This window comes from Poromitra crassiceps (genome assembly GCF_964638095.1).
Source record: "Poromitra crassiceps genome assembly, chromosome: 23".
Taxonomy (NCBI): Eukaryota; Metazoa; Chordata; class Actinopteri; order Beryciformes; family Melamphaidae; genus Poromitra; species Poromitra crassiceps.
Window position 1 is genome coordinate 515,640 of NC_139639.1, and position 24,361 is coordinate 540,000.

At 46.8% G+C, this 24,361-nt stretch overlaps 2 protein-coding genes across 3 annotated transcripts in view; one reads left to right on the top strand and one right to left on the bottom strand.

Annotated features, from left to right (window-relative positions):
- Nucleotides 1-2,476: 2,476 nt before the first annotated feature.
- nr2f6a (nuclear receptor subfamily 2, group F, member 6a) lies at nt 2,477-13,731 on the top strand. 2 transcript variants are annotated; one of them, XM_083659354.1, is made up of 5 exons: nt 2,477-2,800; nt 4,269-4,363; nt 7,629-7,960; nt 8,539-8,785; nt 11,166-13,731. In XM_083659354.1, exons 1-5 carry the CDS (start codon nt 2,532-2,534, stop codon nt 11,438-11,440), a joined length of 1,218 nt encoding a protein of 405 aa, XP_083515480.1. In that variant the 5' UTR covers nt 2,477-2,531; the 3' UTR covers nt 11,441-13,731. The 2 variants fall into 2 exon arrangements, with proteins under 2 accessions (XP_083515480.1, XP_083515481.1); XM_083659355.1 differs by having other exon boundaries at nt 7,632-7,960.
- Nucleotides 13,732-14,729: 998 nt separating this feature from the next.
- The window catches only part of LOC310797422 (occludin-like), a gene marked incomplete at its 5' end in the record, with an annotated part of 11,419 nt that continues 1,787 nt past the window's right edge, over nt 14,730-24,361 (bottom strand). Inside the window, 6 exons of the mRNA XM_083659790.1 lie at nt 14,730-14,863; nt 14,977-15,018; nt 15,304-15,475; nt 16,945-17,214; nt 18,569-18,723; nt 24,297-24,361. The exon at nt 24,297-24,361 is cut by the window's right edge and continues 97 nt beyond it. Of these exons, the coding sequence (XP_083515916.1) occupies nt 14,762-14,863; nt 14,977-15,018; nt 15,304-15,475; nt 16,945-17,214; nt 18,569-18,723; nt 24,297-24,361 (806 nt within the window). The 3' untranslated portion in view covers nt 14,730-14,761. The remainder of the gene's footprint in view (nt 14,864-14,976; nt 15,019-15,303; nt 15,476-16,944; nt 17,215-18,568; nt 18,724-24,296) is intronic.

Sequence of the window (24,361 nt, forward strand, 5' to 3'; positions counted from 1 at the left end):
AGCGCCTTTGAGAAAATGGCAACCTTTTTGTCGGGCACAATAGCCTGTTATCAAGCAGGCTATTCACGCATATAGGCGGGATCAAAGTGTGCTATCAAAGGGAAGATCTATTCTAGCTTTGAGACGGAACTGTAAATTTCACGTTGCGTATTATTACTGTGTGATTTTGTTTTATACGGTCACGTAAAAACTTTCAGACGCACCCGAACACTTTATATTCCTTCACTGTCTTTCAGAAGTGAAGGAGAGAGAGCAGAGGGGACCAAGAGTTGGGCCTCGGGGTCATGCTCTCTGCTTCTCTGAGGAGAGATCCTCCACATTCTTCCTGTGTGTGTGTGTGTGTGTGTGTGTGCGCGCGCGCGCGCTCGCGCGTGTGTGTGTGCTGCCCCACACAGCCCACTCTCTTTGCTCTTTGACTCCAATGGCCATATATGGCAGCCGGCACCATGGTAACCACAGGGCTTGAATAGCAGTGTCAAATCCCTGAGAGCACACACACACACACACACACACACTGCCCCCTCCCCCTCCGCACACACACTCCCACTCTCTCTCTCTGCTCTCTTGCTCCCCCTTGCTCGCTCTCTCTCACACACACACACACACACACACACACACACAAATAGGTTGAGGAACACAGAGCGAAAAGAGGGGAGAGGGACAAGAAGGAAGGGTGGGCGAAGGAGAGAGAGAGACCAAACGTGTGGCGGCTTCAGAAAAACCAGCCTGTCTAATGGCTGTCTAGCTTTTCTTTTTCACATCTTAATTTGATTTGTGGACTGTGGAGCCAGAGAGAGAGAGAGAGAGGGGAAGAGGAGCACCCGTCCCTTCCCCCATTCGCTGAGCTTACAGGGAAAGGCTTCTCACACACACACTCACTCACTCACTCACTCACACACATACACACAGGGGCGAGCGAGAAGGTAGCACAGAGAGGGCTAGGCCGCAAGTCATTAGTTCTTGGTGGGCAAACACTGACAAAAGGCTTGGGAGGGAGAAGCCTGCATGAGTGCCTGGAGAGCAGCTACAGAGGGCCTGGCGTTCCCCCCGGATCTGGAAGTAAGCAGAGACTCAGCAGCAGCAGCACAGAGGATATTGCTACAACAACCCAGCGCTCTCGCAAGAGGGCACTTCCTGGTGCTGAGGATCTATTTGAGGACGAGGAGGAGAAGTGCAGAGGGAGAGAGAGAGAGAGAGAGGAGGGCAGAAGGAGTCCACGTCGCCGCTGCGCCGCCCGCCTGATCCCGCCGCCGCCACCACACCGCTGCAGCTGGCGTGCCCTCGGAAACGAGCTTCCCCTCCCAACACAACACAACACAACAGCCACAAGAACAAGTGATGGTGCCGCGCGGCCGTCGAGTCGCCTCGCTCGTGGTGGCGTGGAATCGCTTCGCCATGGGTCAGAAGGAGAGGATTACAGGAGAATAGAGGAGGGCTTCTCTGTGTCTGTCCGCCCGCCGCGCCTGCTGCTGCTGGATGGAAGGAAGGTCTAGAGAGGGAGGAGAGGAAAAAGGAGTTGTTGTTTCGCAGCACGCCGCCTCTCCGTGTGAATGAGGGCAGCTGTGGACACAGGGCGTTCATGTTCACTCTGAGGTAAGAAGCAGGGCATCATGTGGAGGACGGAGGTATAGAGGTGAATGATTAGGTAGCTGTAATGGCTATCAGCGAGCCACGGTGTGTATGTGTGTCGGGGCTACTTTAAGAGGGGCGGTCATAGCCTTTCTGTGTGAGGGCTACTTTAAGAGGGGCGGTCATAGCCTCTCCAGGCGTGTGCTAAAGGCGAGCTAACACCGAGGTCCTTTTTCAGCCATTACTGTTGCTACAGAGAGACAGTGCTGCGAGTGTGTGTGTGAGAGAGAAACCGAGAGAGAGTATGTATGGCAAGAGGATTTTCACCTGATATTTTCAAACGGTGTGTTTTTGGAGAATGTGTGTGTGTTGACTCATTGTTTCCTGTGCAAGGTTCCTCGGCTGAAGCGTTAGGAGGACACAGCAGGCTATAAAGACTCAGGGATCGTCGGGCCGAAGAGAGGAAGAAAACGGCACGGAGCGACTAAAACAGTGCGATCAAGACAGAAGAAGGAAAGAAGCGTTGTGGAAATCCACAGGCATGCAAAACAACACAAAAAGTTGCCAGACTGAGACTGTTTCCAGGTCATAGTGGAGGGGGAGGAGACTGAACAGCTCGTTTTTCCTGCCAAACATTCTCCTGCTCACCTCTTAAAGCCTGGTGTGTGTGTTTTTTTAAACTCGTGTTCACATCTGTTTGTTTAGCCTGAGGACTTTTTTTGTTCTTAATTCGCCTGCTCAATTTTGTGAGTGTGTGAAATTGCAAAACCAAAAAACAACAACTAAATTACCAAATGAGAGCACAAACAAGCCGCAGGTCTTGAATCTCCTCAGGTGAGAAGAAACACAAGTCTGGACTTTTTCCTTCTTTTTTTGTGTTTGATATTTATGTTACCTTGACAGCAACCAGAAGTCTTGGCCGGCTTGTCCATTTTCCTCTGCAGTGGTTTGGTAACCAAGCGATGGCCATGGTGAGTGGGGGCTGGGGAGATCCCAATGGGGGCACCAACGGCTTAGGGGAGAAGAGCTACCTGAGGGGGGAGGAGGAGGACGGCTCTCCGCAGGCCGGGGGCAGCGACATGGAGGCGGGGGACGAGGACAAGGCGTGCGTGGTGGACTGCGTGGTGTGCGGGGACAAGTCCAGCGGCAAACACTACGGCGTGTTCACCTGCGAGGGCTGCAAGAGCTTCTTCAAGAGGAGCATCCGGCGCAACCTCAACTACACCTGCAGGTCAGAGAGTGGGGCAGCGCGGGTAATGGGCTCTCTCATTGGTTGATTGGTGTTCCGACTGACAATTGGAAAGATACTAGTGAAAATTCAAAATGTACAATGTTACATCAGCTACAGTGACAAGGGGATACACTTAACAATGGACAGGATTATCTGGTAAAGATAATATACTGATAATGGTGGATAACACAGCAGTTGCATAAATTGTTAAATGAATGAATCATGTGATGGTGTGTGTGTGGAGGGGGGTGGACAGGATATCACACACACAAACAATTGTTATAATGTCTAGAATTATCCCTGATGCACTCTTATGTGTTGAACTAAACCAAGGCTTCCGTTGTCATTCATCGGAATATAAATATGAATCGCCATATTTGCAGTGTAATTTTGTACCAACATATTATTTTTTGTATGATGATGGAGTGACTCACCACACACAATTTCACTAGCATAAACACAGTCTTGAAAGGAGTAATACAAAATTAAAAGTTTTTTCAAACTGAATTGTAATGTACAATTGAAATTAGGGATGCACGATATATCGGCAATCATATCGGTATCGGCCGATGTTAGTCATTTTTTAACATATCGGTCATATCGGTATCGGTCAGATGTTGCAATGTTAATATCGGTTATCATTATCAGCCAAATTCTTCACATTGATATGAAATAATGCAGTAAATCTATGATTTATGGGCTTTTCCAAAGGCTTTGCAAATAAAGAAATGCATAACTTTTTCAAATTCAGTGTTAACATGTGTTTTTCAGTATGTACAAAATGTGATGATCATAAAAATGTGGTTTTATACAGATCATATCGACATCGGTTATCGGCCATAACAGCAATGTTAATATCGGTTATCGGCATCGGCCAAAATTTTCATATCGGTGCACCCCTAATTGAAATATCAAAATGTGATTGAAATAACACTTGATGATTTCATCATCTCGTACTATCTAGTCTTCCTCACAGTTGCCACAGCCTGTAGCCATACGAAGAAGAAACCAGGTTCATGATGCAATATTAATGTTGAGGAGAATCGTCTAAGGAAAAGCCACTATGAGCTTCTAGACACTTTCATAATCTGTGACATCAGCTTTACATACATTAAAACCTTTTTTCAATGGAAGAGGCTTTGTTTCAGATCATGTTTATCGCTGCAGCAGCGTATCTTCTCATTTGCATTTGCCCTCGAGTAACACTGGTTACACAACGATTTACTGATAGTTAGGAGAGCCGCCCTGGGTGAAAACACAACCAGAGAGCCACTTGTTGAGGTGGCAGCATTTAATGCACCCTGACAGCTGGGAGGAAAACAGGATGTTATTGCTATAGTGCAAAAATGATCATTAAAAAATGAAACGAGTTTCTGAAATCAAAGTTGAAAGCTGGTTTGCCACGGTCGTATCGTGACTGATCGATCCCAGTTCATCCTGTAATGTGTGTGTGTGTGTGTGTTTTCAGGTCCAACAGAGAGTGCCAGATAGACCAGCACCACAGGAACCAGTGCCAGTACTGTCGCCTGAAGAAGTGCTTCCGCGTGGGCATGCGCAAAGAAGGTATATTCCTACCCTGAACCATAAGCCCACCATCAATCCTTATCCTCTTATAGACATGTGACCCATTTCAAGCACTCGCATTTTGATTGCGTTCATATGAAAACATGAGAATAACGTTCTGTTGAAGAACCTCAGAAGAGGCTTCTCATTACTTCCATCAGCTGCCCGTAGAAAATAATCAATTGTAGTTAAGTTGGATTTGCTTCTGTCATTGCCGTGCCTATTATCGCTACATGGGCCCTATCATGGCTAAGCTAGCCGTGCGTGTCACATGGCTGTCTCTGCCCTATCGTGGCTAAGTTAGCCGTGCGTGTCACATGGCTGTCTCTGCCCTATCATGGCTAAGCTAGCCCCATAGACCAGAGCCACACATGGCTGTTTCTGTTTCCGCCCTATCATGGCTAAGCTAGCCACACATGGCTGTTTCTGTTTCCGCCCTATCATGGCTAAGCTAGCCCCATAGACCAGAGCCACACATGGCTGTTTCTGTTTCGGCCCTATCATGGCTAAGCTAGCCCCATAGACCAGAGCCACACATGGCTGTTTCTGTTTCAGCCCTATCATGGCTAAGCTAGCCCCATACACCAGAGCCACACATGGCTGTCTCGGCCCTATACTGGCTAAGCTAGCCCCATAGACCAGAGCCACACATGGCTGTTTCCGTTTCGGCCCTATCATGGCTAAGCTAGCCCCATAGACCAGAGCCACACATGGCTGTCTCGGCCCTATCATGGCTAAGCTAGCCCCATAGACCAGAGCCACACATGGCTGTCTCGGCCCTATCATGGCTAAGCTAGCCCCATAGACCAGAGCCACACATGGCTGTTTCGGCCCTATCATGGCTAAGCTAGCCCCATAGACCAGAGCCACACATGGCTGTTTCGGCCCTATCATGGCTAAGCTAGCCCCATAGACCAGAGCCACACATGGCTGTTTCGGCCCTATCATGGCTAAGCTAGCCCCATAGACCAGAGCCACACATGGCTGTTTCGGCCCTATCATGGCTAAGCTAGCCCCATAGACCAGAGCCACACATGGCTGTTTCAGCCCTATCATGGCTAAGCTAGCCCCATAGACCAGAGCCACACACGGCTGTTTCAGCCCTATCATGGCTAAGATAGCCCCATAGACCAGAGCCACACATTGCTGTTTCAGCCCTATCATGGCTAAGCTAGCCCCATAGACCAGAGCCACACATGGCTGTTTCGGCCCTATCATGGCTAAGCTAGCCCCATAGACCAGAGCCACACATGGCTGTTTCGGCCCTATCATGGCTAAGATAGCCCCATAGACCAGAGCCACACATGGCTGTCTCAGCCCTATCATGGCTAAGCTAGCCCCATAGACCAGAGTCACACATGGCTGTCTCGGCCCTATCATGGCTAAGCTAGCCCCATAGACCAGAGCCACACATGGCTGTCTCTGCCTCTCGGCCCTATCATGGCTAAGCTAGCCCCATAGACCAGAGCCACACATGGCTGTCCCTATCATGGCTAAGCTAGCCCCATAGACCAGAGCCACACATGGCTGTCTCGGCCCTGTCATGGCTAAGCTAGCCCCATAGACCAGAGCCACACATGGCTGTCTCGGCCATATCATGGCTAAGCTAGCCGTGCGTGTCACATGGCTGTCTGGGCCCTATCATGGCTAAGCTAGCCCCATAGACCAGAGCCACACATGGCTGTCTCGGCCCTGTCATGGCTAAGCTAGCCCCATAGACCAGAGCCACACATGGCTGTCTGGGCCCTATCATGGCTAAGCTAGCCCCATAGACCAGAGCCACACATGGCTGTCTCGGCCCTATCGTGGCTAAGCTAGCCGTGCGAGTCACATGGCTGTCTCGGCCCTATCATGGCTAAGCTAGCCGTGCGAGTCACATGGCTGTCTCGGCCCTATCATGGCTAAGCTAGCCGTGCGAGTCACATGGCTGTCTGGGCCCTATCATGGCTAAGCTAGCCCCATAGACCAGAGCCACACATGGCTGTCTGGGCCCTGTCATGGCTAAGCTAGCCGTGCGTGTCACATGGCTGTCTCGGCCCTATCATGGCTAAGCTAGCCGTGCGTGTCGGCTCAATGCCATCCACTAAGTGGCTTAATGGAGTGGCGTGCATGAAGGAGTGACTGAGAGGGATACAGCGCTAAGACACCTGCGTCCCTGAGCCCATCTATCAGCCTTAAGCCTCTGGTTGCACCTACACAAACCCTCTGCCTTGTTGGCTAGATCACAATCCAATAGGGATTTGTGAAGCCCAGATGGGATGTTCTTCAATGACATTCTGACAGATCCTGAACACGAATGAGTAAAGATAGACAGGATGTGTTGACTAGTGCTGTACACGAGACCGTTTCAAGGTGGGAGCATTTTCCTGAAGCATTCAATGGAATCATACAGTATTCCACTAAGTGCATTCCGTCCCCTTTCTACGATATATTGCTCCACTCAGTTGCCGACAATTTGTCAACGATTACATTGTAGGCTAAATGTATTTTCACCATCGAAACCATACAAGATATTGTACCCGCGGTGTTGTTGATGGGAATTACGAGTCAGTCTTGGTTTGGAGATTTGTGATTTTAAATAGCTATAAGTATGTCTTAGATTTGTTTTTTTACGCAGTACGGCGCTGGCACCTCCATCCTTTCTCTCGGCCAAATGATGTTGTTTAAAAGCTTGTGTTTAGGGTGCAGAAACAATCTCCTGCTTGTCTTCAGAAAAGCATGCACTCTGATTACAGTATTTGCATATTGCAATCCTCCTCCAGAATTAATCTTGCACAAATTGAAATTGTAATGAAAAAATAAATCTTTGTCCTCCAGTCTTTGTTTGATGCCTATAGATAACCTTCATGTAGGCCGGAGAGCATAAGAATGAGTCTCTCCTCGGATCCACTGTCTCTGCTGAGGAATCAATCTGGGCTCGATTGAGCTTCCTTTAATCTGGAATTAAAGCTTTCTTTCTAATCGGGTCAAGGCCGTCTGTCGATAATCTGACGTACACCGCCGGCCCGAATCAACTCATTTTTAACTTTTCTTTCTCTCCTTTTTCTTTACCGCCAAATCCCCTCATCTACCCCTCCTTCACCACTCATCACCCTTTCCCCATGACATATTCTGCTCTCCTCTTCCCTCGCTCTCATCTCTTCTGTCCCCTCCTCCCTGCTCTCCTCTCCCCACACTCTCATCTCTTCTCTCTGTCCCCTCCTCCCTGCTCTCCTTCCTCTCCTCTCCTCACCTCACCCCCCTTTGTCCCCCAACCCAACTTCAGCAGTCCAACGCGGTCGCATCCCACCTCAGCCCAGCCTCAGCCCCTCCATCACGCCCATAGGGGGCGCCAGCGGGCTCGGCGGTGGCGAGTTCTACAACAATAACAACAACAACGGCGGGAGCGGTCAGCCGGTGTCGGAGCTCATTTCCCAGCTGCTGCGCGCCGAGCCGTACCCCAGTAGCCGCTTCGGCCACCAGTACAGCCAGCAAGCCGGCCCGGATAACGCCATGGGCATCGATAACATCTGCGAACTGGCCGCCCGCCTGCTCTTCAGCACCATCGAGTGGGCGAGAAACATCCCCTACTTCCCCGAGCTGCCTGTGTCAGATCAGGTGAGCCGATGAAACTTCATATAAACAGTCGACTTTACGTGATGTGTCACACACTACATTAAGTAGACAAGACCCAGCTTCTCCCTTGACCGCTACTTATCAGAAATCAGAATAATAGTGACAACGGAACATCGTTTTTCAATTGCTGCAGTTTTGGGGGCAGATGTGTAGCATGCCTCATTGATTCATGAATGCAGAATGGTTTCCCTTGTTGTCAAAAGGCATTCTGGGAAATGTAGGAAATCGCTAATTTAAAGTCCCCATGAAATTAAGTCCTCATGCTGCAATGCTCATAAGTCCGCCCTTCAGCTCACATAAAACGCTTTTCTCTCCCTATTCCACTGGTTTAGGTTTTTGAACGATCCGTCACTGCATTATGTCGCACCTCAACATCCTGTTTCACAAGGAAATGCAACAAATCCAGGAAGTAAAGATGGAATTGCATATGGCATTTCATAGGGTCTTTAAGAAGTAGACAAGGCAGATTGAAAGTGGATCCAGAATGTACTGATTACTGAGGAGTTTCCCGAAGGTGGAATCTTCTCTTTTGATTAACAATGCACTCGTAAAACCCACAGGTGGCGCTGCTGCGGCTGAGCTGGAGCGAGCTGTTCATCCTCAACGCGGCCCAGTCGGCCCTGCCGCTGCACATGGCGCCCCTGCTGGCCGCCGCCGGCTTCCACTCCTCGCCCATGTCTGCGGAGCGCGTGGTGTCCTTCATGGACCAGGTCAGGGTGTTCCAGGACCAGGTGGACAAGCTGACCAGGCTGCAGGTGGACTCCGCCGAGTACAGCTGCCTCAAGGCCATCGCGCTTTTCTCACCCGGTAAGTCTGTCTGGTGGTCTTACTTGCTGGGTATCGCCGCTGATTTCCTGATTTGATACGATTCCGATTCACAAGGTCCCGATTCGATATTGATATTTCAGTTACAATGCCAATTTTGCTTGGATATGAAAGACATTCTCAAAGATCTAATGCTGTAAATTGGAACCCTCTAACCTAGTGCATTATTAAAAATAATGTTTACAGATGTTTACGAGATCTTGTTGCGCTAAAAAGTAAAAACCAAACCACGTGAGTCTAACAGGGTTAAAGCTTCAAACATCCACGGGAAAAGGGGATCGATATTGGGATTTATTAATCGATATCAGTTCCTTCAAATCAATATCGATTCCTCTCATATCCCAACCCTACTCTTACTATTATTATCATCTTGATATAATATCACATTTCTGGTAAGGCTTTTGGTAAAAAATATTATATAGAAGATGGATTGCTATGCAGGACATGTACTGCCAAAACCAGCAAAAGCAGCCACTTGTGAATAGGAGTAATATATAATGACATAATGCTCAAGGCCTTTAGATTGAAGTCTGTTGACCTTTTCTTGACTGTAATGACTGAAGCACTGCAGTGAAATTTGACACACATATCAGAGGATTTCCGTACTGTGGCACCCTCTCCTGGTATACTAATGCAAGTGCAATAATGTTTTATGCAGTAAATGCTGTTGTTGACCATTGTTGACCAGTGATGTCATTCATGCACAAATGACATCAGTGGTCCACAACTTAACTCAAATCAACTCTAAATAACTGTCAAACCAAATGAATGACTGAAAAACTGTTGACAGTTTTCTGATATACTACTGGGGCCAGTTGCACCAAGTGGTCTTAACTATGCCTGGTCGTAACTCCTACATCGGTCTTTCATTAAGACCAGTCTTTAGAGTGGATTTACGCTTGTTGCACCAACAGGGCTTACCTCTGGTCTTAACTACGCTGGTCGTAGCAATGCGCGTCCATTACGCTTGTTGCACCAACAGGGCTTGGCTTACCTCTGGTCTTAACTACGCTCGTCGTAGCAATGCGCGTCCATGTGAATTGCCGGGGAATGCCCCTGATTGGCCCACAAATGTGCCTCGCGCCGTCACCCACTACTGTATGTGCGTGCGTCACTACACGCTCCCTCCTCCCACCCCCCTCCTCCTGTGGAAGCTCCGGGGGGAAAATACCGGCGATTAGTGCCAGGCAGTCTGAATGAAATTGAATGTAACGTTCCCAATTCTATGTATTAAATTCTAAAAAATGACCCTCAACATTTGGGAAGGCTAAGCCACACAACTAGTTCGTTATAATCTAATGTCATGCTTCAAAGGCGACTTTATGACGATGAGGACGGTAAGGACTCAATTACAGCAGGTCTCCGCTGATAGACACGGAGATCTCTGTTACAGGCAGGCACTTCATTACGCCTCCTCCTGACCAGGCGTAAGAGTTACACCTGGGCGTAGTGAAAAGAAGGCTTAAGCCCTCTTGGTGCAACCGGCGTAGCTGTTAGGTCGTAAAGTTACGACCGACTTAGCTTAAGACCAGTCGTAAGACCAGTTGGTGCAACTGGCCCCTGATGTTGTAATGATACAAAGCTGGTTGAAAATCGGCGGAGTGTTCCAGTAGCACTGGGCATAAGATTATTTTTCGGATTCCCCCTCTGTTTTCTCAACAATTGTACTTGGCCAATTCCCCCTGCTGTCCCTGTCATTGCTCCACCCCATCTGCCGATCACACCCCGACCGACCAGAGGAGGCACTAGCGCAACGAGCAGGACACATACCCTAATCCGGCTTTCCAGCTGCAGAAAAGGCCAATAGACCCTTTTCACGGGGGTCATTTTGTGTTGAAAAGGCAGGGTAAACACAGGTGCAAGCAAAACCTCAGTGTTTTCCTTGCACCTGTGTTTACCCTGCCTTTTAGACACAAAATGGCCCCCTTGAAAAGGGTCTATTGTGCCTGTATGGACGCCCGACCAAGCTGGAGGTAACACGGGGGCTCAAACCTGCGACCCTCGTGTTGGTAGGCAGGGACTCTACCACTGCACTACCCAGACGCCTGGTATAGGATTTTTGAGTGTCTACTGTTAACAAATTACATGTTGTGAGTGCCACCTCCGAAAGTATTATTATTATTATTATTATTATTATTATTATTATTATTAAGTAAGTTATATAGATATAATATATAAGACATAAGTCCTGACAGTGCTCTTCATACAGTTTAGAGATCAGGCATTGCATTAGTATCTGTGCCCTTCAAGGACATTTCATTGCTGGGATCTCAAAGTACCTCTCTGCTGATCACGACTCTTTATGTAACCTGCCCACACTATGTAGTAACTGTCCCTCCTCCTCCTCCTCTCTGGCTGTCAGACGCCTGTGGCCTGACAGACCCGGTGCACGTGGAGTCTCTGCAGGAGAAGGCCCAGGTGGCGTTGACGGAGTACGAGAGGATGCAGTACCCCAACCAGCCACAGCGCTTTGGCCGCCTGCTGCTGCGCCTGCCCGCCCTGCGAGCCGTCCCCGCCAACCTCATCTCCCAGCTCTTCTTCATGCGCCTGGTCGGCAAGACCCCCATCGAGACACTGATCCGCGACATGCAGCTCTCCGGAAGCTCCATCAGCTGGCCCTATGTCCCGGGACAGTAGCCCCCCCCCCACCCCCACCCCTCCACCCCTGCTGGACGAGGTCTCCGTCTGGGATTAGTGACGACAAGGACCCGCAGGAACTCTCTTGACTCATCAATATCCATCTGTGTGGTTCCGGGACACGGTGCCAGCTGGCCGTCAGATGTACCGTACCGCAACCGCTCGATTCCCCCTCATGAACTGACCCCGGACCTCCATCTCCACGCAGGCCTGCAGAGAAGAGAGGGGCCAGTGCCAGGCTGGATGTGTCTTGTTGCCAGCCCAGCAGTTCTGATGCCAGGTCTCAGGCCAGAGATCAGCTCTCCCTGCTGGGCCCCGATATGGCCACCAGAGCCAGTCATGTCACCAAACACATGCCATAGTGACTACAGACAACACAACACAATCTACATGTAGAGGGCAGCACCACCCCACTACAAATACATCTAGAGGGCAGAAGTGTCCCACCGCCGAAGGTCACCAAAACTATATTCTCCCTACACTGGCCTCGTTTTCCATGGCCATCCCCATTTGTGATACAGTGACCTTTTTTTTTTTTTTTATCAACATAATGACATTACAATATTATCATCGTTATCATTAATTATGGACGACACCCAATAAAAAGGTTGGAAGCGTCCGAGAACTGTGGTTGTGCGGTGAACTGAACTGCGTACTAAACCCAGTAAGACTCTGTCAAGCTCCTCGCTGTTGAAAGAGAAAAAACATCTTTGTTCACGCTGAATTCACCGCTTTCACAATTCACCGCCCAGGGAGAAGCCAAGGAACTGTTCGAGCGGGAACAAAACTGAAATAAGACCAAGGAAACTCACCAAAGTCTATCGTATCATCCTGAGAGGTGGTATTTAAACGGATCGATTTAAGCAGACAAAGCAGAGAGAAAGAGGAGAAGGACTCTGACTGCTTGGCCACCAGCGGCCCGTCCACGTGACCAGTGTGTTTAGATTCATCCACAGGGCTCACTGATGCTGTAGTTGAAGAGAAAGAGAGAGAGAGAGAGAGAAAAGACACGGTTACATGAAAATGGACTAATACCTCACGAGACATCAGAATGCTTAAGTCTGATATGTCCTAAACACAAACCTCTGTAATTGTTGTTCACCACAAGCCGCCTTCTTTTTGACAACTGCCTTGTTATTCAGTATGGATTTGGGACACTTAATGACATTTGAAACGAGTCTTATATGAGCTTCACAAACATTTGTCTTGTATCCTTTTAAAAGATCCCCAACAAGTAGTTTTGACGTGTTTTCAAATGTGAGCTAGACTCTGAGTAAAGACGGTGAATGCAGCTATTATGTCTGACAGGCTGATTGTTTGGAAGCAACTCTTTTTAATGGAAACATGGCAGACTGACACATGTGTAAATTAAACATGGGTTCTCCTGACAAACATGATCATGATTTAAAAAAAAAAAACATGTAGCCAGACAAATAAAGGTGGTGATCAAAAATCCATAACCAACATTACCTGGAAATCTAACCGATTTTTAATTGAGTCCATGTGGTTCGTGTGGGAAATGAACCCTTGGAAATGTAATGAAATGTATATACTGAGGCCAACTTGTCCTTCTGCATGTTAAAATGTTTTGGATTTCTGCTAAGTTGAAATTATTTCATACTTTACATAATGTATTTCAGAAGAGAAAAAAAGTTAATTTACCGTAAGCATTGATTTCACTGTTAGCTCCTTTTTTTTTTTTTTTTCCTAAATGTTTTTTTACATGAAAATACCTCTGTCATCTGTTGAGATGTCAAAAAAAACATAACATACCTATCTTCATGCCAATATGGTTGATATTACATTGACGGAACAGGAGGATGTCCACGCTCCAATCTCTAAGCATCCAAGGGTCTCCGCTATTCTGAAATGATGTGAGAGAATATTGTAATAAATGAGGATATTCAATGCCAAAACATCACACTACCTGTGACGAGTTGAAAGAGGAGGGGCTTACCTCATGTTGGTATTTCAAGAGGCGGGCTTATACATCTAAAAGTACAGCAATGCACCTTTCAAAGAAATAATGAAATCATCTCGAAATAAAAGATCTATACATAATTATCACCAATTAACCACGTTTTTCTGAGTAAAAGGATGGAACACTGCTTCTTGAAATACCCCCTGGCCTTTTCGAAAGTTATTTGGATATTCTTCTTTTTCATCATCAACTCTCACTATATAATAGAAAAAAAGAAAAATATACTATTAACGTTTTCCTATCTTTGTGTTACTGAGTTCTTGAGTTTTTCAATTGTGTATGAAAGCGTTATTAAAAGAATCAGAAGGTGACCACCTGTCTTTTGTTTTTGATTTTTCAATCTATTTCAAAAAAGGTATTGTAATTACATCTGTAAGAAGAATGCCAAATAAACACTGCAACATGTACCACAAATGTGTAACAGTGTAATAATGTAATCGCATTAATTATATGAATTGATAATATAATAATGATATGCCAAAACCCAAGGTGGAGTTTGGACTGTTTTGAAAAGCAATTCAAAATGATTTATTGATAAGCATTTTTTTCCCAATCTTAGATGACTGTATAATGTAAATTCACATGGGAAATTTCTATATAAAATTCCACGTTAGTCAGTTCTTCACCAAAACTAGGGCACATCATGGTGTAACATACAATTAAATTACCTCTGAAATGGAGGGTCAAAAGTGAAATTCTTACATGAGATAAACAACTTCACATTAAGCGGATTTGAAAACACAGACGCAATGCCTTATGTTGATTATTCTGATAAATATGAAAGTAGACATTGCATCTCAAATGCATAAATGTATCAAAAAATGGAAAAAAAAATCACCATGTGAACAGTGTTTGCTAGGCTGATTAAAACCATCCAGCTTGAAGTAGAGAATATAGACAAAGGTTTACAACTCAAAGTCAGGTTCATATATACAGTGCCTACTGTAAGAATCATCTCATACTATATCTCAACGTATGAGAATGTTGCAAAATTGTGTTCTGTAACGTTCCTTGCAGCTTGTAGAGCAGTTTCTCTCTATTAAGTCACTGTAGTGCCTATCAGCAGCTCTGCATGGGCTAGTCTATTGTGACAGCCGGGGGAAAGTAATCGACAACATGTAAACATGAAATAAGGTCGAAAATAGTTGAGAGGTTCACTGAGAGGTCAACTGTTGCGATCAAACACCAAAGCAGTAAAACTGAAACAAGAGGCCCACCATTGTTCTCTATGTTAGCATATTGAGCTGTCAGTGCTGGATTCAACCTTATAACATCTTCAGCATGGGTCCCACACAGCCACGTTCAGCTGTTGGGACTGATAAAGCAGAGCAGAGTCCAACTTAACAAAGGCCGCGGTCAAAGTTCTTCACCAGGCGTTTGATGTGGAAAAGTTTGTGCCTAAGTTCTTTGCTCTGCTTCTTCTTTGCTTGATAGTCCGGCAACTAGGAGAAAAGAAGGAAATGTGGGAAAGTAAGCAAATAATCAACAACCCCAACAACAACAACAACAACAACAACAATAATAATAATATAATAAATAATCAGTTTCCACTCACCTTCTTCAGCTCCTTCAGTCTGTTATACTCATCTGCCACACCCTAAGAAGAGAAGCACAACTTCGATCACTAAATTGCACCAGATTAATCTATTTAGTCAGGATACTTTTCGATCCAAACGTTTGCCATCCGTTCGTCTCATATTAGCGTATAAAGGATATAGTGAAAATTGGTTCGGTTCTCCTTTGCTCCTTAGGTTTTCTACGGCAAAGCAATAAGTGACTCCTGATGGCGAAGCTGAACCGAGCTGTCACAGTTGTAATTGAATCTTCTAATGGCAAGCTGCCCTGAGTTTTTCCGCTCCCCAGGTCCGCCTCCTGTTTGTACCTGGTACTTCATGGAGCCCTCGTCCAGCGCGTCCAGCTCCCTGCTCAGCTTGTGCACCTGGTCACTGATGTCATCCATCTCCGCACACAGGCTCTTATAGCGCGCCAGATCGGAGTCAAACTCCCTCTTGTACTGACGCCGCTGCTGGTCCGACGTGATCTCAGGGTACAGCCTGGGGCGGGATATTAATATTAATATCAATACATTACTTGATTCAATATTGATCAATATTTCCTTTGGCATTGAATTAAAACGTTTAAATAGCAGGCAAGCCTGCCTTGAAGACAGTGGTGAGACTGGACAATATTTGTGGCATGTATGCAAACGTTTTCTTCTGGAATGGCCTGAAATACTGTCTTTTTCAGTGCAAGCCAGGCACGACACTGCCTGTATTAACCATGCTTAATTAAAAAAACATAAGTGTCGTCCCCCCCCCCCCCCCCCCCCCCACACACACACACACACACATGAATGGCCAGAGCCATAGAGAGAGAAGGACCTACAGAAAACGGATCTTGGTGACTTCTAAAGAAAAATTGACCCACAATTTAAAGGCACTACATGTGATTGTTTTGGCCCACTAGATGTCGCACTAGAGCAGTAGCGTCAGACATAAACAAAACGCATTGGCGTGGCTCTCTGTGTGCACTAGACAGCCTGTGCCGTGGAGACATGCAGAGCGAGCCACCGCCCACTGAAACAACAAAAAGCCAGAAATGCACAGTCCCACAGCTGTGATCCAATCAGAAACTAACCTTGTTTCACGGCCACGGCCGCTTCCTTTTTCCAATCACATTCACAGCTTGAAACACAACTGCTGGCAAGCCTCACACGGTCCCTCTCTGTCTATTTATAAACGCGGGGGGGGGGGGGGGGGGGGGGAGGGGAGGGGCAACAACACACAACGCAAAACAGCCGGTGTTTTGAACAGGAAGTCGTGACACAATGGGCCAAGTGGGCGGGGCTACATAAGGTGAATGTAGTAGTGGTTTGCTGGCATCTAGTAGGGGTGAATATCGCCTTTAGTAAATAAACTTGATAATTCAAAGAGTCGTTTTTGACTTTAAGTGATAGCCAGAAACATGTTCCCAGAGTTTTACAGCTGCTTCCCCTTATGCGTGTATGGGCAAAAAGCTTTCTGGGTCCAGTGCGCCACGTGACTTGCAATACAAAGCTTGGCCACAACGTCAAAATTGCTTCACAGCCCAGAGCTGTTCCTGGGGGCTTGTTTCAACCTTACAACCAATCTAGGTTTTTGAAAGAAAATGCTGTACCTTCTGTTTTGCTGATTCATATTCAATCTTTTTTTATTTGACCATTTTCATGCCAAAAAAAAAGAGAGCAAAAATGACCCAGAATGTCCCCGAATTATATTCTTGCATGGCAAAGCCTCTGCATGTGGACTATGGGACATTAAACCGAATTTAATTATTTTAGCAGCTCCCCCTTAACCTCAATTTTAAGGCTGCACCTGTGCTTCCTCATCCCACGTACAATAGCTTTGACATTTACCAACATTATACAGCTTCCTAAGGATCGCTTTCAGTTGCACCATTTGAGACCTCAGTTCAATGAAATCAAATGCTTTCTGGAAGCGATGCTAGTGGGCCAGAGAGTGGCAATCTTGAGGTAGTGGCCCACCTGTGGAGGTAATCTCTCTGGTCCTGGTCAAGTTCATTCCCAGTGTCTCCTCCAGTGGTGTAGCCCGTCTCACACTGGGACTCCACCACCACCTCCGCAGCGGGGAGGCTCGGCCCTCGCTCCTGCCTCCATCCCCTCTCTGCGGGCGGGGGAGGTTTCTTGATGCTGTCGGCCTCCTCTGAGGAGCTGCTGGAGCAAACCACCGCCGCGGTGTTCTGGTACAGAGGCTCAGGGACATGACTGTTGCTGTTGGCGTTGTTGGCAGAGAGGCTGTGGTGAAGCAAGACACACAGTCAGGGGAGCTGCTCAGTGTGTGTGTGTGTGTGTGTGTGGAGGGGGGGGGGGGGGGCAGCTGGCAACTGGAAAACTACTTTCACATCTGCCTCCTACTGGTAATTACAAGCAGCACATGTGGGAATTTCTTGTTATATTCACACTCATACAATCAACTGTACTTACGAAAAGTATCTGCTGCAGTTAACTATTTTGGATGTTACTGGTCCAAGTTAAACAAGTGAACACTATCAAGTTGTAGAAACAAGATGTCATCCCATGCTTCCAATATGACATGATAAAGTATGTGTGTTTGTGTAATGGCTCAGACTACATGATATATCTTTTGGCTTTCACCATGTCACCATGTCAGATGAGGCAATCACACCATAGATTTGTGATGTGTCTTGGCCGGGAGAGTGGCAGGCAGCACTACAAATCTGATCCCGACCAGGACTGCCAACTGTGACGCAGAACATCGGGAACGACCCGCACGCCACAAGTCAATTATCTCAGCGAGCGAAAAGAGGACTGTCAGCGCCCCGCACGGGCAGACAAGACAGGCAGCACAGCACAACGGCAGCCCCGTGTAGCAGCCAAAAGCGGGAAATATAGCCTACAACATCTATCTATTAATAGCTGGTATATTGTAGCCTACGATATAATAGATTGTGTTGCCTATATTTCTCACTTTCCCTGCAGGCTGCTGCTCAGCGGCTCCCTCTCCTTTCTGGCATGCAGGCAGGCAGAGTGAGTGAGTGAGTTGCTATGGTTACGGGGCGGGGAGCCAGGGACTCGCAGTATTTCTGCCCCAGAAGACACACTTCAAGCTGAAGTCAAAAGGAACGCGTCGTAATAGTTGTCAAAGTAGGCGAGAAATGACGAAAAATACTGGCATGCTAGTCTTTTCGTCAGGGTGTCGTGAGGCGTCACCAAGACGCTGGTCTTTTTTTATGTCACCCGCTACCCGTCGTCCCCGACGGTCATATTTCAGGCCTGACCCAATCTTTGTAATATCCGTCAGAATTTGTGTAGTCTGAGCACGTTAAGGTTAGGAAGTCACTTGCGCTGGTGTGTAGAGCAAAAACAGAAAAGTAATAAACAAGCCAGACAGTATGGTCTGCATTCAAAAAGGAGGAGGACAGGTTCCTTTAAACATGATTTAGTCATTGAGAGAAGAGCTGTGTCTGTTTAAGGTGCAAAATACAAATCAATCAATAAATAAAAACAAACAAATAAAAAAGGACATAAAGTAAGAGTAAAAAAGGAACATGCACTCTACTCTTTGAGTGCGGACCAGGCTCTCTTTGTTGTTCCAGTTGCTTGTAGGTCAGATGTAACCATCACTCACACGTTGCCATGGTATTTGCCCTCGCTGTAGATGCTGACGGTTCCGTTGCCATAGGAACCCATGTTGTTCTCGGCCCTCAGGTCAGGTGGCGCCCTCTCTGACACGACAACGGTCGGCGCCTGCTGCGTGCTCCGCACCTCACTCACATGGTTCACCTGAAACAGGACGTGATGAATCTGAATCCCTTCAGTTAACCCATTGATACCTGATGCAGCATTTGCGTGTATATCCCTCATTTGTGTGCGTATCCCTTTAAGACCGCGAACCGCGTTAACGCGGTTCGCGGTCTTAAAGGGATACACACACAAATGCTGCATCAGGTATCAATGGGTTAATCTAGGGGTTTGTAGTTTCTGTATAATACAGTAGAATTCTCTATTCTTATTACATGTTCAGTTATTATGAAATGGAGTCTTAGATCAAGACTTCTTAGGACAGCTGACCTGGACCATGAACTCAAATCAATTGTAGGAGCCAGCCAGGTGCAGTCGGTGTTATTGTTTATGCATTGGCACATACAGTACAGGGATTTGGGTCAGGTGGTTTTGGAGTCAAGGCAGTAGTAGTCACATGACCTGTTGACCTGTTTGTTTTGTGAATGGATGGAGATGGGGTGAGAGGGGGAAGTTTAACTTTTGCTGACCGCTTTGCTGTTACATTTGGACACTGTTAATTATGGTATGCCTTTTTTGAACACTGTTTTTATATGACTTTGTGATGTCTTTCACGATATGTTTTTACTTGCAACAAATGTACAAATAACGCTTTTGATCGGTGCTTCTTGGACAGCCAGCGCACTAGTGCCTCCTCTGGTCGGCTGGGAGGGGAACTGCGGGGAATATCGTGCTCCTCCAACGTGCTACGTTGAAACTCCTTGCTGTCAGGTGAAAAGAAGCGGCTGGTGACTGCACATGTATCAGAGGAAGCATGTGCTAGTCTACAGCTCACCCCAGATCGGCAGAGGGGGTGGAGCAACGACCGGGACAGCAGGGGGAATTGTCCAAGTAGAGTTGGGGAGAAAACAGGAGGAATAACCAGAAAAAACTTGATAAAAAAACATGCAAATGATTATATTCTGTGCCTGTGGACCGGCACCAGACAGAAAATCAAAGAAGATAAAAGGAGCGACACAAGATTATGTGATCGCCCTCTGTATGCAGAAACTGAATACCAAATGTAACATAATAATCTATACAGTACAAGTATAGATGATCTATACAGATGACAGATGATTAACCTGACATCCACATTTTCTATGCTGTAAACAAAGAACCTTTTTGTGATGGGACTCTGTCTGAACTAAATCTGTCAGAACTGCAGACGACTCAGAGTCTGCACTGTGTTGCACACAACACTCAAACAGTACTCTGGAGAGTCTGAGCCACAGCCAGACACATCAGAGCCGCTCAGTGGAAGGAACCACACACGCAAGCAATTCCCTCAACTGCCTTCTGCATGACAGGCCATGTGACCAATGGACGGGCTGTGTGTGTGTGTGTGTGTGTGTGTGTGTGTGTGTGTGTGTGTATTCTCTGTATCACCAGAAACACAGGACGAACAGGGGAAAGAGATCAAGTTCGAGTACACAGAGCGGACATGCAGCAGTGCAATGGTGCACTTGTCTCTACGTTCAGAAAAAGCAGCATAGCCTATCTTAGTGTAACATAGCAAAATTACAATCTAATATACAGACACGGAAAGGATTGATCTCAGGGAAAACACCTTTTATATAAACCACTAGTCCATATCTGGGGATGTGCGCGCCACTTGGCAAAAATGCTCATAAACAGCTTACATGTAAATGTGGGAAAATTGAAAAATCCCCTTCATCAGTCCTTGCCTATTCCAATGCTCAATGCCCGTGTGTGTGTGCAGGTTCAAATCATACAGACAACAACAGATATTCAAACTGCATTACGCCTCATGTCATCTGCTGCCATATAATGCATCATTAATGACTTGCAGACTTGGACCTATTTCTGGCCTGGAGCCGAGTCTCACAGGATGAGGATGAGGAGGAACAGCCAGCCTGTGATATGACCTGATGACTGGTGACTCACTGCTTGTTCCTGTCGTCATTTGAAAAGCTGTTAGAAACTGCGGGGAATCCCTCCTCCAAAATCAGCATGACGGCCTGTGTTTAGTGACATGCACATGGACTTAAAGGGACACACACCACTCACCTTGCAACATCACATATGCCCTTTCATATCCTCTATCTAGGCCAAGTGCACTGGACATTTGTGGACAGGAACAACTCTCTTCCAAAGCCAGAAAGCAGAGAGCTATAAGCCTGGAAACTGTAGGACATCTGGAACTGCTCCAGAGATAAAGGCTGATTTTATGGACCGACAAATTTCTTCCAGCCGCCGACACCCCCCACCCCCACCCCACTGTCTCCCAATTCGCCTTTTTCACCTCCCACCCAATTCACCCATTTTGTGTCTAAACGGCAGGAAGTAACACAGGTGCAAGCAAAACATTAATGAGGGTTTCCAACTTCCTATCCATTTAGCTGATCCAGTGCCACGGGGCCCTCGCACTAGTGCAGCGACCAGAACACAACCCCCCCCTTTGTTAAGATTATCTTTTGGGAATTTTTCACACAGCACCACCACGTTCTGTAGGGTCTCACACAACACCACCACGTTCTGTAGTGACTCACACAGCACCACCACGTTATGTAGTGACTCACACAGCACCACCATGTTCTGTAGGGACTCACACAGCACCACCACGTTCTGTAGTGACTCACACAGCACCACCACGTTATGTAGTGACTCACACAGCACCACCATGTTCTGTAGGGACTCACACAGCACCACCACGTTCTGTAGTGACTCACACAGCACCACCATGTTCTGTAGGGACTCACACAGCACCACCATGTTATGTAGTGACTCACACAGCACCACCATGTTCTGTAGTGACTCACACAGCACCACCACGTTCTGTAGTGACTCACACAGCACCACCATGTTCTGTAGTGACTCACACAACACCACCACGTTATGTAGTGACTCACACAGCACCACCATGTTCTGTAGGGACTCACACAGCACCACCACGTTCTGTAGTGACTCACACAGCACCACCATGTTCTGTAGGGACTCACACAGCACCACCGCGTTCTGTAGGGACTCACACAACACCACCACGTTCTGTAGGGACTCACACAGCACCACCGCGTTCTGTAGGGACTCACACAACACCACCACGTTCTGTAGGGACTCACACAGCACCACCACGTTCTGTAGGGACTCACACGGCACCACCACGTTCTGTAGGGACTCACACGGCACCACCATGTTCTGTAGGGACTCACACAACACCACCACGTTCTGTAGGGACTCACACGGCACCGCTGAGGCAACTCAACCCTGTTTATACATTATACATGAGGTCACATACATTATATATGTACCTCCTGCAAGGGAAGTACATCTTCACTCCGATACAAGACAGAATGGAGCTCGCATCCCGATGCACCAACTCACTACAGACTGTGCAGTGATACTATATGATGCACCAACTCACTACAGACTGTGCAGTGATACTATATGCAGGCCGAGGCCTCCACGAATACATTGACTGTGAATACATCTCTATCCCTTCCCCATTATGAGTGATGGTGGACATCCACCCGGAAGAAAAAAGTAAAAGTAGTAGCCTGCTAAGCAAAACACAGAGGGTTTCCAACTTCCATGATTGGAAGTTGGAAACCCTCATTACTGTTTTGCTTGCACCTGTGTTTACCCTGCCTTTTCAACACAAAATGGCCCCCGCGAAAAGGGTCTATATAGCGACAGCTCTCTAAAAGGCAAAGCCTAATGAATATAAAACTACCAGAGTGAAGTACAAACAGCACAGCAATCACTCAGATGCTGCTCGGGCAACTGGGACATACATTTTCCACCAATTACAATGCAGCATTATTACCGCACTACTATTGTCTAATACTGCTACTAGGCCATAAGCAATACTACTAGTAATAATAATGTGATTCTTTATTGACCGCTGTTTTTATTTTATTTGTTTATTTTTTGCTTGCCCAGCTGAGGTGACTGCTGCAGCTGGAGGGGACGTGTTGGCTTGTTCAAGGACACTCCAGCAGCATCAAGCATTAAGACTTTACTTTCTTTCTTTGAAGGTAATACACTTATTCAGCACAGTCAGATACTTGGGGTCTAAAAACATAGGCTACTCTACGTCTCTACGAAGTGGTAAATGTCCATGTTGTTTACATGGACATTCTAATCACGTGTGATAATGTGTCCAGGTCAGGAAATGTGTGTTTGGTAACTGTTCAAACAACTTGGCACTTAACGGCGAGGTGAGCGACTCACACAGGGACTCATGATCTATTTCCTGTCACAAGTGATCCTGTGATGGTGCACGTCAGCTTATATATGGTCTTCCTGCAGCTGTTATCAGCGGGCTGGTTAATGATCAGTCAGAGTGAAACCTAGGTGTGCCAGAGATAAACAGTGGCATGTGCTCTGAGTCAACAGCAGCGGGTAAGTGTGAGTTTCTGAAAACGACTGTGATCGATGCTCACTAACAAGACCAGAGAATCACGGTGATGTTGTTGTATCCGTCCTGAGACTTGGTACTAGCTGGTGGTGTCCAGACCAGAGCAAGCAAGACATCACAAGCAAGTCACTAGTCACGTAGGCTTTTGTGTGTGTTTCTGCTTTTGTTTTTGTTTGTGGAAAAAGAATTGAGGGAACTTTACAGGGTTCCCACACCTTCTTAAACATCAAATTCAAGGTCTTTCCAGGCCCAATTCCCTCAAGGACCCAACAACACAGCATAGTTTGAGACATGGATCAAGGTTAATCACTGTTACAACACTGAGAAAACCGCAGATTCTCGAGGCAGGTGGTGCGTGAAACAAGGATGCACAGATGGCAGGGACACACATGCAGACAGCGGAACATAGCCTATTTATTACTAACGTTAAGTAAAAAATAGATACTGTAGTGTATATATCAAAAGAACTTCAATTTCTATTCTTGCACAAAATATATAAATTCAAGAACTTTCAATGACCCGTGTCTATTTATGTCTATTTTCAAAAACTTCAAAGGATTTCAAGGACCCGTGGGAACATGACATTAGCTTTAGCTTCGTAGCTTCCATCACTGTCAAACATCATTGGAGAAACCCGATGTGGATCGACTGTGGTGTGGCTGTTATGACTAGAACTATCTTCTCCAGCGTGGACCTCGCGTGCTCACCTGCCTGGCGAGGTTCGCGTGCTCCTCCGAGCAACTGTGCACCGTGCTACTGGCCAGCTTATTCTAGTAGTGAGATCATAATATTGTTTGTTTACTGTTGATTATACGGCCTTTTGTGGAATTCAGCATTATATGAATGCCCATTCACTCACTCACCTGCTTATTTTTGACATTTGATTTGTTTATTTGGACGGGACAGTGCAAAATTAATGGACACAAAGAACATAATCAGAGTGTAAAAATTGCCGGATTTAGCACGAGACTCGAGCACGAGGCTCGAGCACGTTGCACGTGGCATGAGGCTAATTTCCATCCGTTGTCCCCGAAACAAACAAGACATACATGGACATACCTACATACAATACAAACATACATACATACATACAGCACTATTATACCCTCACTCATTCATCCCCATTCATTCTCTCAGTGTTGATAAATAGAAAGATCAATAAATGAATTGGTTAATAACCAACGACCGGCCTCACCCAGTCCTGGACTTCCTGACCCCGGGAGGTGGTGACCAGCGGCTGGTCCCAGATGATGTTGGGTT

Bases quoted from the DNA above. Each gene is read 5' to 3' on its own strand.
- nr2f6a (XM_083659354.1), top strand. From the start codon at position 2,532: ATGGCCATGGTGAGTGGGGGCTGGGGAGATCCCAATGGGGGCACCAAC. The intron at 2,801-4,268 runs GTCAGAGAGTGG...GTGTGTTTTCAG, and splicing joins AACCTCAACTACACCTGCAG to GTCCAACAGAGAGTGCCAGA. The intron at 8,786-11,165 runs GTAAGTCTGTCT...TCTGGCTGTCAG, and splicing joins CATCGCGCTTTTCTCACCCG to ACGCCTGTGGCCTGACAGAC.